At 39.1% G+C, this 18272-nt stretch overlaps 1 protein-coding gene across 2 annotated transcripts in view; it reads right to left on the bottom strand.

Annotated features, from left to right (window-relative positions):
* Window positions 1-5112: 5112 nt before the first annotated feature.
* cpne5b (copine Vb) overlaps window positions 5113-18272 on the bottom strand; it is a 143085-nt gene continuing 129925 nt past the window's right edge. For both annotated transcript variants that reach the window (XM_034218372.1, XM_034218373.1), the window contains 6 exons: window positions 17150-17331; window positions 16766-16893; window positions 15603-15705; window positions 10653-10710; window positions 9963-10036; window positions 5113-8981 (listed from right to left, as the gene is read on the bottom strand). In XM_034218372.1, the coding sequence (XP_034074263.1) occupies window positions 8790-8981; window positions 9963-10036; window positions 10653-10710; window positions 15603-15705; window positions 16766-16893; window positions 17150-17331 (737 nt within the window). In that variant the 3' untranslated portion in view covers window positions 5113-8789. The remainder of the gene's footprint in view (window positions 8982-9962; window positions 10037-10652; window positions 10711-15602; window positions 15706-16765; window positions 16894-17149; window positions 17332-18272) is intronic.

The following is an 18272-nucleotide window of genomic DNA, read 5'->3' as shown; positions in this document are numbered from 1 at the left end:
GTTAGAACAAAATCATCTCAATTTAGTATTCAGAATGAGAAAATACTATTTGGATAAATATAGTCTGAAATCCCAAAAGATGGGGCTTAAAACTCTCTATTTAGCAAAGCTCTTTGCTTAGCCTTTTCCAATCTGAGTTAGTTTTGAACCGTAACGTGCATGCTGTGTTTCTGACTCAATACAGATGATATGTTGGAGAGGGGCTGAGCTCAGTAGACTGACTGTAATGAGTGCTAGCCACTAATTAGCATGTTGCTAGAGGTAAGGCCTCGTCAACAACAACAGACCAACGGGGCTTTAGCTCCGTTTTACTCGTGGTGTGTGTCCCCCCTCGCATACATACAGTGTTGTATCCTCACACACCACCATTTATATTCATGTGCGCAAACAAGTAAACACACAAAAGCTTTTACATATAACGCTGCAAAAAACGGCATGTCTCATTAGCGTAGCGTAGCTTTCAGATCGATGATATCTGATCGTTCTTACAGACTACAATCACAACATCTTTTACATATAACGCTGCAAAAAACGGCACTTACCTACAGAAGATTACGTTTGTTATTATAACTTACTCAATATGATTTTAGAGGATACAAAATACTAATAAATAGGAGAATAATACTTGTGTTATCGGCTAGGGCGTGGCTTTACAGCCTTCACACAGATCGCCATTATGGCAGTATGTCTGAACATGTTAGCAAATGCCTCATAATTAAAATAAAAGACAAAGCAAAGACTGCGGAGCGTACCAAATAAAATGTTACCAAAACATATAAACACCTAACCGTACTATTTGGGTTTGAGGCGACATTGATACGGCGAAGCTACATGCTACATGCTACATACTACAAGCTAGATAGCTTTATCAGGAAAAACACCACTAAATAAAAACTTACAGCTTCAAAATTGGATGTGTCCTCACTGGCCTGCTCCCGGATGGTTGGTATTGATCCCGGGTTTAGCATTAGTTTGGAGGCATATCCGTGTTGGACTTGAGAGAAGTTCATAAACATGTCCGTCGTAAAATGTTTGGAACACAGTCACACCAACAGAAATCTGCCGTGGTCTTCTGGCACATGTCCCTTGAAAATGAAGTCTAGCCATAGATTATTTTCTTTTTCCACTGATGGCATTGCATGCATTCCCCTGTCCCGAGTCTTGCAGCCAACAACAGCACAATGTTGAACTCGCTTAGACATCCTGGCAAGAGCAGGCAAAAACACAGATGTGACCGGGGTTGATTTAGCCTGCTGATAGCCTATATGCGAATGAGAGGTTTGGCAATGCACGTGGCCGTGGCTCATTCCCCTGATAGGTGGGGAGTTGACCAATAAGCGGAGCACGTCTCTTTGTGACGTAGAAAAGTGTTGAAATCTGGATCCATTTTTTTCAGATCCGTTGCAGCCCCTTTTTTTTTTTAGAGATTTAGCTAAGGAGGAAAATAGAGAGAGTTGTGTTTTCTGACACTTGGTGAGTTCCCTGGAACACCGGGGACACATATTCATGTATAAAAGACGTACAAAGGTGCATTTTGCATGATAGGTCCCCTTTAAATGGCCTTCTTTAAATGTAAGAAGACACATGCATTGGCTTCAGCTGATATTTACATGCATTTATCTTAACTATCCCCCTTATTTAAAGCAGTATTTTGTACCCCTACTCACCAATTCATCAAGTTAGACATTCTGTTCAGATTTATTTCTCTGTCCCCTCTGCAAAAAAATTGATTGGCAGAAGAGCGTTCATGTTCAAAGCCCCAACCCAGGCCCGGACTGGCCATCGGGAGGACCGGGAGGTTTCCCGATGGCCTGGCCTGTTAAGTGGCCTGCTGGCCTGAGGATTTTTTTTAATGTATTGTGAACGCAACGCTGCGCAAATGTGGGTCTGACTCTGCCTCACAGAGGGTGACTGGCTGTCTACATGATGTGGCCTGCCGACATGGCCACTTTCATACAGATCATACACGAATGCCCTCGATTGGTCTCTGTGTGTCATTCAAGCTCGGGAGGGTGTGTGTGTGTGGCGCGAGCAAGCGAGAGAGAAAGCGCGTGCACTGGTTACGTGTATTGTTGTTGTTAGCATCCGGTGCTAGCTAGCGGCGCTAACGGAATGAGCTGTCAACAAGGTGGAGGAGAGTCCTCTGCTGTCAGACTGAGAGACTGATAACTACAGCTCAGGTGAGGTAAAGGACTTTAGAGTGTTTAGATAGTTAACTTAGTCTAAGTTCACTGTGGGTCTCAAACGGTTTGGTCACCATTTATGTAAACACATATTTCCATTTGAAGGGGGAGTGATTAGTAAAATATAGATGAATAATACAAAAAAAAAAAGTTAACTAGGTGAAAAAAGGCAAGATAAACTTAAAAAACTTGTTGAGAGCTAAAACTAGTCTTTGCTGCTGCCTCAAAGAGGAGCAGGGGGGAGAGGAGGGAGAGGAGGGAGACAGGTGAGGCTGGTTCAGGAGCACAGACACACTATGCCATGCTAACTATAAATGAACCAAAAACAAATAAATAAACAAGTTTCAATGTTTTTCCATATTGGATATGGGATGTTATTGGTTATGGCCATGTTCTTATGATTATTTAAATGTATACAGTTCTGTTTCATGTGTAGTAGTCTCTTTATTTCCCCCTCAAAGTGCACCAGATTGATGCATTTAAGTCCAACATTTACAAAAAAAAATCTTCCGCATGCCCCCGGACCCCCCTATAGGATTTGAGGTCCACCTCCACTTAAAATATGTTCACATGGATAGGTTCCTAAATAGATTTGCACTTTTAAAAAAAAATAGTAACCCATGTCCATATGTTTATTCTGGGGTAGTTTTAAAGTTTATGGCTATCACTATGGGCAGCAACGCTGTAAATATTGACAAATAAATCCAGGAAAATTACACAAAATAAAACTGGTAGTGGCCTGGTTGGGTGTATAATTCCCGGCCTGACTTATTGTCCCAGTCCGGCCCTGGCCCCAACTGACTGGAATACTTTACCTGCTGCTATTAGATCTCTTGCATCATTGGGTATATTTAAACATGCATTGTTATCTCACTTTCAACTGGTCTGTACTTGTTATAACTGATATTGATGAAACTGATTTGCTTGACTGTCTCAAATTGTAATGATTGTGTGCATTGCTTGAATTTCACTTAACAGACTGTATGTGGTTTGTCTTGTGTGTCATGTTTTGCATTTTGTCTTTTTGTTTATGTATGTCTGTAAGTTGTTGCTATTGTCGGGACACCCTTGAAAACGAGATGGTACATCTCAAGGGGTTTATCCCAATGAATACATTTCTATATAAAACACAAAATGCAAAGAAATTAGCAGTATATTCACACAGTCTAGTTGTTGCAATGATGTTAGGCATTTGGTGGAAACTAATGACAGTGAATGTCCTCTGGCAAGAAATATTCAAGAGTATTTTATGGATTAAATAGATAAGAAATAACATTTGAATTGGTCAGGGGAAAACATGCATGTATGCAAGTCAGTTTATGCTAAGCTATGCTAACCAGTGGCAAGCAAAGAGGTAAGCTTATACCCCACAATGTGAAATCATTCCTTGAAGTGCTCCTCTATGTGACCACTGCCTGTTGTTTTAGTTTACACATCTTAATAGAACACACAGATAATGTAAACAATGGATGACCATTGGCAGTAATTATTTTGCTGACACAAGGACATGTTAGTTCATATGAACTTGACATGTGGTTGACAATTTGGTGGCATTACGTTTCCCAAAAAACATGTCTAGGTAATTAAAGATAGTTGGAAACCAGGCTGTTACTGAAAGTTTGAGATTGCTTTACTTTTATAACCAGGTTGTTGTTATTCTTTGAGAACTTAGCTTTCCAAATGTATTGAGAGAGCAGATGCATGGCCTTGGACTGCATGCATTTGATTGCAGGACAATTTAAAGAGGATGACCGTGCCGAATACTTATTTTTATACAAAAGTTATTAGGATAACATTTCATTGTCCGAATTGTTCTATATTCTCTATTCTAAAGAAGTCCATCGGAAAACTTTGTTTCCTACATTGTTATTTCCTCTTGACCTAGAAACTAAATATACATCAGAAATATCTCAAGTGTGTTTAGGTGTCTGTATTCCTCCCAGTAAATTCCATTTCAGATGTGGCTAGGCAATTATGGATCGCGCTTTTTATAAATAAGATAAATGGACGTTTTAATGAGAACTTTTTCGAGGCTAAATGTATTTACATACATCACCTTCAATGTTCACAGAATATCCTGCAGAGATGCTATCTGCTGAGCTGGAAATATATATATATATACATATATATTTTAGTTTTGGGTTTGATTCAGATCCGTGACAGCTGTCATCGCTCTCACCACAGCCTGCAGAGACAGGGTGAACATAATGCAAACGGAATAATTTAAGGACAAAACTTATATGCGCTGTTAGAGAAAGTTTATCTCATTCTTGGTACAGAGGGACAGGAGGAAACTTGGAAATCCACAAAACTTGTATGTCTTAGTACTTAGTCTAAAAAACTATCTGCAAAGACAAGTGAAGAGCGATGGTACTGCAATTAAGTGTAAGACCATATTTGCATTCCCAAAATGGACCTATATTTTTGTTCCTTAAAAAGAAAATAATCCTTAGGTTTTTCTCTAGATTTAATCAACTCGTACTTTTTTCGTACATACTGTAGTAAACCTTCGATTGTCCTCCATTGGATGTTTGACTATCCATAATTTAATGAATATTGAGGACATGGAGATTAAGGCATTGGTTCTTACTGTGCACAGATGGTTGTGCAACATTAAGTGTCTTAGTTGTTAAGTAGGAAGCATCACAATCATTAACTTTCTACATTTATTCCGTTCTTTTTTTTACTTCTTTTTTTCAGCTGTTTATTCCAGTATGATCGCTTTCATTTAACCAAATACATTTAATGGATATTCTGTATTGATAAAATCTACCAAGAGCGCCACTAATTACGGATAACAAAGTTAAATGCAAAAGATGGGACATAACGCATGGTTCACTACAGTACGAGTAAAATGAACCTCATTGATGCTGTTTTTAAGTATCAAAGGAAAACACTGAACAGTGAAATCAAGGTATAACGCTCCAAGAACTTTTACAAAAGTAGTTTTTTAATTAATTTTCAGTTAAGGCAATCCAATACAAAGCATTTCACAACCCACCATATGACAATAATCATGTACAATTTAAAAACCCCATTTAAACGAAAGTAGGGAGTCATGCAAATCAGAAAACTCAAGAGATACAAATAATAAAAATAAATTGTGAGAATAGACTAAAAATAATAAAAAAAAGTGTTAACTGTAACATGCTAATTAAGCTACAGTTTTCAAGTACTGGTGAGACAAGAAATGTTTGGAGAACCAGGCACAAGAGAGAAGAAATAGCAAACAGTCCACAGAGCTTACTGCCAAGTTTGGCACTGACATGCATGTAATCTGGGCTGGTTCCTATTATACAGAGGGGGCACTCTTTGTCAATGTACCCCAAGAAAACATGCAGTCAATCCATCGCACTAATAAATCAGTGGGTTAAGAGGTCACCATAATGACATAGACAACAGGAGCAATGGCTTTTCATACATATAACTCCAAAAATAAATATCTTCAATACAGTAATAATATATAAAACATATACAATGAGCACTCCTCCCAAGGATAAAGTGCCTCCAGAATCTGTATGCAAACCTGCTGTTGATACACTTTACATTCTAACACACTCTTATCTTTTCACTGATAACTGTTTCCCCTCTTACACCACCTAACAACATACAAGCAAATAGCTGTTTTCCATTTTGACCACTATGAAATAATTCCTCTCCTCATCCAAAGAGCCATACTTATCCACCTGAGCTGCTATTCGATAAAAGACATGATGAGATGTACTGTAGTGGCTCCCTTCTAGATTTGTAAGGCCTTTTAGTTTGCTACATTAGACACTTGAAAATAACCTTTTGAGCTCAGAATAATTACTTGCTTTGTCAGTTTGAAAGGAAAGGGCACCTTTTTTAGAGTGTATTATAATTGTAGCCTTGTCTTTGTGTTTGTTTACACTCTACATCAATGAGGGGCACATAGGTCAAGCTTGAAACAAAACCAAGTGAAATTTGAAATAATGATACTGAAAGAAGAGCAACGGCCGTGTCAAAGATGGAAAAAGTAAAAGTTAGATTTAGAATTTGTTTATGTCTATTTGATGCTAAAAAAAGACAACAAAAAAAACAGTCATGCTAACAGCTCCGTGAGTCTTCACTTAGACAAAGTGTAGCTTTGAGCTAAATGCTAACATCAACATGCTTAAAATGACAGTGCTGGCGTGTTGTTGTGGTCTTTCCTTAGTTTGTTGGCATGTTAACATTTTCTGAAAGTTTAACCTGATACAGAGAGTAACTCCAGTCATAAGGATACATCTTTTAGGGATGTTGACGACGGGATAAATATGTATTGTAAACCCATCCAATTGTTGAGATATTTCAGTCTGGAATCTCCCATTTTATAAACTAAGTACATGAATAACATGCATGCCATGAAAATACCACTTTATTATTCAACCTGTTTATGCTTGATGATGTGGCTAGTGTTATGTCACTGTTAACACAAATAACAATTGTTATTGCAACATAAGCAGAGATCCTATAGTGATTTGTCAGATGGGATGCATGATAGGATAGAAGAATTGAGTCTATTGTATTCTGAACTTTCTTTAAAAAACTCTTACTGTATGCACAATGTGTACTTATTGATCAAAACACCCTGTATGACTGTATGACATGTCTCAATGTTTATAAGGCAACACATCATAGGGTTGTCGAGGCTTGTTGTTGCACCATTGTGCCGGTATACATCTCAAATGAAAAAGCTTTTGTTACTGTTTTGGTCAAATTGGATTTGCTACTTGAAAGCCAGTTTGTTTCGTTTCCTTAGACTAAAGCACAGATGGTGGGAGGCTACAGAAAGCCAAACTAAGATTAGCACAAAAAGATCCCCCTTTACCCTGTGGTATTGATGGGTTCATGTGTTTACACTTGAGATAATTACTTTTGTACTGAATGTAATGAACAAAAATCCTAAAGCTCTCGGGATCACTTGTGAACTGTCTCCCACCAGAGACTTGAAATGTACTGCGCCATGACCGGGCTGTGTGAGATGAGGAGCAACACTGGCTGTTATCGCACAGACTTACAATGGGAATCCATGATGACGGGGGTTAGAGCCTGCTGATGCGTGGCGTTTGGGGGCTTACAGATTTCTGCTTTTTGAGTGTCTGGGTTGCCGCGGCGGTGTGTTTAGGATCGTATCAGGACCGGATAACCCGCTATTGGGCCCTCAGGCAAGAATAACACGTGGGTCTTAAACCAAAAAACAAACCAGTGTTCCTAGTTTGACCTGCTACCATTTGCCTTTGATTGCTGTGTGTCACTTAGTTGTATTGTGAATGTATTACATTAATTGTATTAATATCACATGTATGCATCAACTGAAAGTAATGAGATTGTGGCACAAGGCCTCTTGAAGATCAGAGACCCTCACTGTCTGGTGTACATTGTGCTTTAGTTGTGCATATTACCCAAAAGTGGCATTTAGTCAAATTGCTCCATGGGAAAGTGGAACTGTCGCCTGCATTGCTGGAGTAGTTCTCTGGATATAAATAATATATATCACATGTTTTGTTATGTGTTTTACTTGCTGTATAAGGTAATGCATTTTGTATACTAAATAACCATTTGTGTGGATTAGAAAATGAAACAGGGGTTATGATGAAATTATTATTGTTACCTCTGTTCAGATGTATTCTCTGTGATTGGAATTTATCCTTGCTGAATGAGAACCTCCAACAAGCCTGAGTAATATTTTATGTTTAATTGCAGCTGCAGTTCAACTATATTTGACTTGCATGAATACATTGTGTACTTTCTTTAGACAGTGACCATCAGCTCTCAAAATTATTAAATATGATTGATAGCATCGTACTAAGCTTGTCCTTGGTAGAGAGACAGGTTGTGCTTTTTATATGCAATCACTCAAATAATTGGTGACCACTTCAAAACATATCCATCAAATGTCCATGCCACTCTAAATAACATTGGAGAATAAATATACTGGGATATGGGAATAAACTTCTCATACAACATGCTGATATAAACATTTACCTACCAAAGAAGAGAAGAGGAGACACCTCATGGTAGAAAAGCCTGATTAATGTTAATAATAAACTGTAAACTACACATCTTTAGTGTTCCTCCATCATAACCGATGCATTAGCAGATATGGAGATACTCCCTAAATATAAAAAAACGTATTCCAGAAGGGAAAAGGTGCCTAAAAAATATCAGTGTTAGGCCACACCAATGACTGACGAGCAAGGCTTAGGTCAAAGTTCACATGTCCTGATACAATTAGAGAAACAACCACAGACAGGCACAAGTTTTAACCACAACATGACCTCTTTGAACCACCTGCTGTCAGATTTAGATGTGGAACAGTCACTGCCTCAGTGTCGGACTAAAAGGCTTTCACCAACGAGTCCTGGTAGGTCTGAGCCTCTTATTAAAATAATCATCAAAATGAATATATCACCGAAAAACAAACCAAATAAAAAAAAAACGTTGCTCAAGTTGTCACTGGGAGGATACGGCCCAAAATTCAACTTCCATTTCCTGTCGCGTCATCTCCTGTTTGCACCATAACACAGGATGTTCAGTTCCCACTGAACTCTGGAGCGGCTGCTGCATGCTGTCAGTCCTCAGTGAAAAGCCAAGAGGAGGGCTTCAGATCAGTGTGTGGTGGTGTGTGAGTCCAGGCGGTGTGTAGGGAGGCGGCGCTGGATTGGGTTTGACCCCCCGACTCTTCATGTAAGAGATGAACTGGTCTGGGATCTCTGCTAGCACGTCCTTAGCGAGCCGCGCCATGCTTAACACATGGTTGCCTGTCCGGTCCATATAATCTCTAAAGGGAACAAACTGAAGAAAGGGGAATATAAATGTGCTTAGTTACTGTTGCAGTAACATGACAAAATATAGTTTCCTCTACCTAGCATAATTCCATTTTAGGATTTTGGTTCACTGTTGTATTCATGAGACGCTCTAAATTCTGTATGACAATGTACAGAAGTGGGTTTTATTCTAATTGGGGAAATCCAGAGGGCTCACGTTTAAGCCCCTACAGTATGTTAGTCAACATTTGCCATTTCCTGCAAGCTTTAGTTTGCTGATCTGTCACTAATCCTGTGCTCTGGCTCCCCTCAGGAGTCAGAGGAAATAAATGTGCTTGAAAATAACTTAAAAGATAAGGTTTCCTTCTGGGGTTTGATAATTGACTCGTGATTTTTTTAAATTAATTGTCATAGCACACACAAGCGTTCTCTAGGAAGTCGTTTAGCCAAGGTAGTAAGCCACACAAACCATGACATCGTTGCTCTAAAACACATTTGGAAACTCAGCACATCAGCCAACTTGATTCTGTTTAGTTTTGACACTACACAGAAAGAAAGTCGTTTGAAAAACCTATGCCTAGAGTGCCCTAGAGAGACATCTAATATGAAACTTTCTAGCATGCTGGCCTCTATTGAAATTCACAGGACGCACACAGATGTCCTAATCTGTTAGAAGTGCCAGTGCCAACAGATGGTCTTTTGTCAGAAACAGACATTTTAATGTGCCAGTATTACTGAGGCAACCGCATGCACGTAAAATGCTAATATAAAGATATGACACAACATACTGTAAATCACTGGAAACACTTTGCCTTTTTCTGGTGATCTGTATCTCATAAGACTGCATTTGCTCAGGCTTGATTAATGTTTAGATACAGTATTGTCTGTTACATGGACAATGTTGCCCTTGAGTAATTCTTGAAATAGTGAGATATGTTTTCTTCAGTGACTGGTGTCCTTGTGCAGAGAACACAGTCTCAGTTCCTTTCATGCTGTAAAGGGCAGTCACCTGAACAATGTCTCTCTCTGCCGGTTTCCCCCGGGACGAGACCCGGATGTCATCACCATCCAGCTCCACCATAGCTGGAGGACACACGTTCACACAAGAATGCATGGATGAACACACACACATATACACATGAGAACTGAGGGCAGATACCAGGTTGATACACTACTGATGCTCAAGTTTATCCTACATAATATAAAAAATACATATTTTTGCTTCAGCCTTAGTAAATGGGAGGGGGTGGTGAGCTGTACTCTGTCTTTATTGCATGTCTAATCAACTAATAAATCCTGTAATAAAGTCTCTGTGCAATTTAGGGTAATCTCTTCTAAACACTGCAAACCCAGCAATTAACCTCAGCCATTCATTCTGCAATAATGCCTGCAGCCACCCACACTTTCCCTTCTTCACTGACGCAAATTAGTTTGTACAGTGATTTTCTCTCTGGTGTTTATTTGAATTGATGCGCTGGCTGTAACAGCAATGGACTGAGAGTTGTAAGAATTAAAATATAAATTATTGACCCCTGTTTTTATACCTTTAACCGTGTTAAATTATTTAGAAGGCATTCAAGCTTCTCAGAATACAAAACAGCTTGCTATGATGACATCTTGTATGTGCCTGCCAAAACAAAATAACCCAAATATTTAATCTTTAGTTTGTGAAGTAGTCAAGAAATTGAAGGCAGCATACCGTCAAACTCTGCCTGACCAACACCAACTATGATGATGGACATGGGAAGCTTGGCACCCTAAGGAGGAATATAAAAAATAAAGATTATTGACGGAAACAACAGACACTTGTCAACATTACCACTGACCTGAAGCGCTTATCATAGTTTACACGTCTGCATTACAGACATTATAGCAGTTACATGCTCACCCACGTTTGTTGCAACCTTGTTAATGTTCTGTTTCACACCTAAATTAGCTGGATGACCTTTAAGTAGGACAAGTCCTCCAAAGAGACAGGGAGTCAGAGAAGGACAGCCAGACGGGGAAAGCATTTCAACAGAAACTTGTTGTTGTCTGCTTTCCTTATCCCAGATGTTATGTACTGGAATCCAATTTTATCCCATGAATGCACCCCGGCTCTTATCTCAGGATGACACACGCTGTATTTGCCCACTGAGTGCTGGTTATCAGGCTGGGGAGAGGAGATTAAACTCGCTGACAACACTAACTGCATCCCCTGAGATACCGAGACAACAGGTCAGCTGTTTTCATTGCTTAAAAAATGTTCACATGTGGATTTTATTTAATATTTTCACATTATACACCTAAATAAGCTGGTTAAGGCTAACAGGAGACATTTCTTCAGGTCATACAGTACATGGCGGGTGTGGCATTTGTGAGCTGGGAGAGGAGAGAGAGGGGGGAGGTGCCCACTTCAATCAGTACAGCGACCATCCTCAGTCACCTGCCCAGCCACTCCCAAGTCACACCTCGGATATAACTGCTTTAAATCAGTTAAACCACAACATATATCATTGTTACAAAATATCTAAGCATAGGGCTGGAAAATAACTATGTTCCCTTTCCTAGTTAGGCATTTTAGCATGCAAACACTTGCAGGTATTTGCTCATAAATCAAACTGTGGGACAACCTGAAATGTTTACCTGATGATAAAAATGGATGGGGTAGGATCATCATCTATGTTTATACCGTTTTCCCTGAGAGGACCACACATTTCTGTACCAGAATTATAATACAAATGTAGTGCTTGTCCATTTGGTAGATGTTTACAGTATATATGTGACCAGATAAGTGAAATGTTTAAGATGCTGCTGTTACTGGATGAAAAGTCAAGGTATCACCCAAGTCAGTAGGGTATATCCACTGGGGAACATGAATGTTTGTTTAAAATGTTCTGGCCACCTACTCCAATAGTTGTTGAGACATTGCTGGAACACAACTTTGTATGACATAATGCACCAGTTTGACATCCATTAAGTTATTTTTACATAATTTGCACTTGTGTTTTAGATTAATGGATGTCATTAATCAACACATATATTTATTTCAGCCAAACCAGCCCTAGTAACCATATGCTTAACCGCTGTGTGTTGTGGTAATTTTCTCCTAAACAAATCAGCATCATTCTCTTTCTTTAAAATATCTTTTTGAAAAGTTTTGATTGTCTTTCTTGAACTTTATGCATCACAAGTGATGTTCTTTACGTCCTGCTTGAGACTGCATTGCACTTTAGAAAGGCTATAATGGTTTCTGTTTTAATATCAAGATAGATGGCGACATAAATGCTCAAATCAAAGTGCAACCATATATTTTCACAAAGCAGTAATAATGAGTGCAGTTTTATCTGCGTCACAAGACAAATGTACCGTGGAAAATCAGGCAACCTCGTTTGCCACGGGGGTGAGAGCAGTTTCTGTCGACACAAGCTCAGATCAGCTTGATTATCAGTGTTCAACACAACTCTTGTCAGTGCCTGTCCTCCCACGCACATGCACACACTAAAACTCACACTGCAGATATGTACGCACACATCAAATGGCACCAAAAATAACTTGGCAATCCACGTGCCCCACTTTTCTCCTGTCGTTTTGACTGGCAGTGGAAATCCAGTTTAATGAGACAACAAAACACAGCATCATTAAACTCCAACATCTCACTCAACATGTGCTGCTTAAAGCCAAACGTCACGCATGCTTTGATGGTGTTTGTTCTTGGATTTGTGGCCGTGCGTGCACATGCACAAACAAATAGGGTTTATGAATATATGTTGGGGAAGTGACCCTCCTGTCAGTACTGGAGGTCACCTGAGTCACTTGACCATCTCTCATCTCATTGGCTGCCTCAGAGCTCGGCTAAGAGAAAAGCTTAATGCAGCAGATTGAAGACACTTAAAAATCCAGCCGAGTGCAGATATTAACACATTAGGAGTAACACGTCCATCCATTTGTTAGAACCTCAGGATGAATCACTCACTGTCACATGTTGAAAGCCTGTGTAAAATAAAAAAAATGTTTGAAAATAAAGTTAATGTTTCAGAATACCTTTTTATTGCCATCACATGCTTTATTATCCACACACTCTAAATGTATCCATGAAAGTCTACATTTCTTGTTAATCTTGTCAGTTTCTTTGATTATTGTCCTTTGATTACTTTAATACGTTTAATTAACTTCATTCACTGGAGCAGGACAGAGTTTTGCTGAGACAGGCCGGTTTCTTTAATTTGTTTTTTAATATAACAGAACATTTTAGATATACTTGCTAATTAACACCAAATAAGATGGTGGAGATAAGAACCTTCATTAAACAGAGATTGCCAATTAAAGTGCTGTAAACAAATGTCAAGATGGCCCTGTTTTAGTGAAGCTTAATGACGTTCATGTTGGCAAACTGTTTTTAAACAATAATGTAGTATGCGGGAAGATGTCAATATTTTTTTTAATATAGCTCCTTTATGATGTATTCATTTTTAGACTGAGTCTTTTTGCTCAATATACTGTAAGCCATCGAATTAAAGTTACATTTGCTAACTTACTGCAACTTCAAACCGTCCACAGTTGTAATTTCTGCTGGAAAAAGTTGATAAAAAGTTGGTTGTTATAAACGAAAAGCTTCCTCTGTCCATCATCACTGTAAACGGCATACTGTATGTACTGTAAGGAAATGGTAAACCTGATTGACGAAGCAACATTAAGAGGGTATAGGGTTGCGCAATTATTTAAGTATATATTTATTATAATGCTTAGTACATCGAGGAAAGTGGAAGTGTCGAATCATGACAGGATCATAATGCTGAGTGTGGATCCTGCCAGAATCCTTTATGAGATGCTGAATAGTTTATACAGAGCAATGGGCTATTTGTCAAGGAGAGATAGGCACAGTATCTGTGGCTGTTCATTAGGTATTCTGTTACTTAATACAATCCCTGCAACCTATTGGGAAGTACATGGAATCAAAAGTGGTTGTGAAGTGAAGTACTTGTGGTGGGCCGATGATAAAGGGATGAAGAAGAAAACACTGGCGGATAACAGGTGAAAGATGGGAAAGGAAAGAAATCGAAAGGCAAGAAACGTGGTGACAGAAGTATGTAGAGAGAGCAGATGAACAGATTTCGATCTCTGAGATGAACAGATGAAAAAAGTATTTGCATTTTTGAGCGAGGGCTCCACAGAGAAAAAGACAACGAGGAATCAGTGGGACACGAGCCGTGAGCAGAGGAGGGGTATGCTGAGTGACTGATAAGCTACCTTTTTTTTCCACATGGGTTTATAATACTGAGAACATGAGTAACACATGGACCGAAACATAGAAAAGGGCATGAAAATAAGATCAACATACACACATTCAGGACACCTCTCACTTTCATGAAGTTACCGTCCAGCATGAATAAGTATGAGGAAAGACTTTGATATAACCTCTCAGCAGTGTGTCCTCCCTCTGCCCGGATCCGTGGAGAGTTAAAGGGAAAGCAGTGGAGGCTTCAGCAGAGAGTGGAGGCAGGGAGATAGAGCAGCAGGCAAGATCTTAAAAGGAAGGTGTGGCTGTTCTAATGTTTTGACTAACAGTCGCAAATTCCCTTTAAATCCAGTCTGCTGGGAGTTCTGTGCCTGTGGGGTGCTGATTAGGAGGAGGATGAAGAAAGGAAGAGACCAAGGTAGAGGGAAGGAAAGGGAAGCCAGCCAACTACTATTTAAAGCTGGGAGGGAACAAACAGATTCAGGGCATGGTTTTGGGAAAGCTCAAAGGAAGAAAGCGCGATAATGAGGGAAAAACATAACCTGGGTGTTGCGCTATCTGAGCTGTCAGGTTATTCCTTAGTTTCATCATTTTACTATTACAAAAGCAATACCAGTTATGTGAAGCCATGATGGAAATCATGTTGCTTTACAGATTGTAGAACAACTGCTATTGTCACATCAGTGGTTCGGTGTTGGAATCAGAGTGACAACCACAGTGGACATCTGGGCTACATATTCTTTTCTGAAAGTGAGCTAAGCCAAGACACATGGCAAGCGCTAATAAAGAATCTGTACTGATGCTGGAACAATTTGACTCAACTTCGATTAATAAATACTGAAAAATAATCTTTAGTTGCCTGAACATAGTTGTGTTTTTATATGTTGATTTAAAGGATTAGTGTGATATTTTGGTAAATAATTGTTTTGCTGATAATTACATGAAAAGATACCACTCCTTTCTGTGGGTTAAGCATAAGAAACGACTAGCCTGGCCCTTTCCGAAAAATCCACCTTTCAGCATCTATTGTTCAGTAATGAACACATTTCATCTAATCTTTTTAATCTGTATAACATCTGAAAGGTCAAACCCCACATTTGTGGTTTCATGGGGGATTATTTGATGGACTATAACTTGAATGGGATTAGTCCATTTTAAGAGTGTTGTCATCATTATGTAGTTGCCGGACAATCGTAATTGGTTTTCTTTGAATAAAGACAATCTAGCCTGTTTCACTGTGTTTAAGAGTTTTGACTCTTGACGATTGATAACTGCTGCTGACTTTATATTTATCCTACATCGTATCAATCTTTTCATTGTGTTTTTCCCAAATTGCCAATTATTTTTAACTTCAGAGGTACTTTCTTCTCGTTTATACAAGGTAAAACTTATATCATGCAGTAAATCTCTCTGTTCCTTTTCCATTCTTACATTTACAATGGCCTCTTTGGTCTGTGCCATGTCGGAAATGACGCCGTCTGTGATGATGAGGAGCACAAAGTACTGAGAGCCGTCCTGCACCGCTGCTGCATACCTAAGCGCACAAACACACACAGATTGATACAGGCAGAAGTTAGATGTATAAACTCTTTAATTCAAGGACAGATCAGGTTTTAGGATTTGTTGATGCATTTCTCTGATCTTTGCTCTAGAAAAAAACTTGTTATCATGCACTCTCAGACATTTTATTAAACATTGTTGTTTTACTTCAGGTAACACTCATTAAAATGCCTCACAAACACACATTATCAGCCAATACAATGAAGTTTAGTACAAAGCTGGTTTGCTCTGCTTGATTCATAGATAAACATCCTTTGTTAAACATATCTTCTTACATGAGTTCACCTTTTCAAATGCTAAATACCAATACTGGTTTTGTATTCTCACTGTTAGGGCTGCCGGCCCGGCCCGGTGAGATTCCATTTTTATCAGAATTACATTTTTAATTAAAATGGAGCCTTGCTGTGATCAGATGGAGAACTGTTTGGATATGGCTCAAAGAATTAGAGGGAGAGGGAAGCCAAGACGATGGCTGTTGGGGGACACAAGAATACACTCAGATCCTTTTTACGTATTGCAATGGTATGTGGGGTATATTTGAATGGTCACAGGCTTTTTTATCCCAGCTAATTCTGCAACTATTTCAAAAGCTGTAAGCCAAATTAAAACAAATTAAATTCAAACATCTGGCATCAAGTTTGTGTTGCAGGACAGATGTTGTCTGGGTCAGAGGAAATTGAAGCCAACCGAGTCTGGCAGTGGGAGATCTTAATCTTGATCAGCTAACATTGAGGCGCAAACATTTCTCCTTAATCGTTGATGATAAACAAATAAAATATATCTTTCTTAGGTTTGTTGGATAAACATTGAACAGTGTCTCCTGCTGTCTGAAGAGAAACACTTATTTAAAACACACTATTATGAGAATATCTGTTCTAACTGTTTTTATCATTGTGTTTTTAAGATTTGTATGGTATTATCTGGGGATCCAATCTGTTATCTGCCAGTGCCAAAGACAACATTCAATTTGATGTACATTTTCATATAAGGACCAAAAAGGTAGACGTTTTTTATTCGATGCTTTGTCCTCTCACCTGGCAACATGATTCACCACAGGAGCGAAGTTCGTTGGCCCGTACAGCTGCACTGTCTTCAGACTCTGGTGGTATGCCTCTAAGATCCCCTCGATGCCGTTGCAGTACGGATTTTCAATGTCTCCATTCTGAAAAGGAGCCAAACTGTGAAAATCATGGACTTGGTGATTGCAATTATCAAACAAAGAAACTCAAGATCTTTATCAATGTTTATTAGATATCATTTACTTAGTTCTTATGAACCATGACATGCACATTACTAATAATTTGCCACAGTATATTAGAACATTCAGTGGTAAAACTTTGTGAATTGGAAATAAAACATCATGATGAAAGATCAGTGAACAGATTATCAAAGGTGATATTAGGAGACGTTGACTTTACCAGAGGAAACTCGTGAGAAACCCGTCCGTCGGGGGGCAGTTTGGCTCCAAAGCCCAAAGCGGGGAACATCTTGTCGCTGTCATAGTCCTGAATTATCTCCCCTACAGCCTTCAGGGCCATGGCGTAGGCGTTCAGTGAGTAGGGATTCATGTAGTGCAGCGAAGTCGACTGGGAGGGGTTACCTACGGACACATCAATCAAACTCCAGGTCATTGTGGGTAATGAAGGACAAAGACGTCACTTCTGCATTTCTAGATACTGTTTTATGTGCAATGAGAGGATTTAAAATGTAGATATATTTTTATGGAGAGACAATTACAGAGATGAGGAGCACTGCTGCGCTCAGTTCGACTAAGTGAGAGACTAAGTGTGAGACAGACAGGAGATAGCATGAAAGCGTTTTTTTTTAGGTAAGAATAAGCTGGCAGGGCTCTTTGGATCACATAGCCTTTCTAAAAAGTTCAGAGATACTAGAAGCACTAGGAGCGGCAGCACAGAAAATGGTGGGTAACATTTTGGCTAGCTCAACACAGTGGGAAAATTAAAAAAAAATAACTACATAAATTAGGAGTTTTTTGTAGGTAAGCTGTGACTCCACAACAAGCCCACTTTAGCTAATGAAATTCTCCTTGGCCTTCAAGGTAAAACGGGTTGTTACAAATAAAAGTAGTGAGCTTAGAAGCCAGGCTAACATTTTAATCTCTATCAGAGCAGCTAAACATCACATTTAACACTTTTGCGATTGTGTTTTTGGTAGCTTATAAACACCCATGTACAACTTTTCCATGTGAAAGCTTGACAGATGATGATGATTGTCTTACTTTTAAACTTCATGTCAATAACCTGCTTAAAAAGCTGAGGGTTAGACTAGGTTTCTTTTTCAGAAACAAGTCCTGTTTCTCTTTTGAAGCCAGGAAAAGGCTAGTCACTGTGACCTTTTTACCTGTGCTGGACTATGGTGATTTGATGTATATGAATGCACCTGCCCATTGCCTGGTCAAGTTAGATGCCGCCTATCAAGTGCTCTGAGATTTGTTACTAACTGTAAAGCACTTACTCCTCACTATACCCTGTATGCCAAGGCAGGTCTGCCTTCACTAACTGTACGGAGGCTCAGTCATTG

The sequence above is a fragment of the Gymnodraco acuticeps genome, unplaced genomic scaffold (genome assembly GCF_902827175.1).
Source record: "Gymnodraco acuticeps unplaced genomic scaffold, fGymAcu1.1, whole genome shotgun sequence".
Taxonomy (NCBI): domain Eukaryota; kingdom Metazoa; phylum Chordata; class Actinopteri; order Perciformes; family Bathydraconidae; genus Gymnodraco; species Gymnodraco acuticeps.
This window is presented reverse-complemented; position numbering and strand designations above follow the sequence as displayed.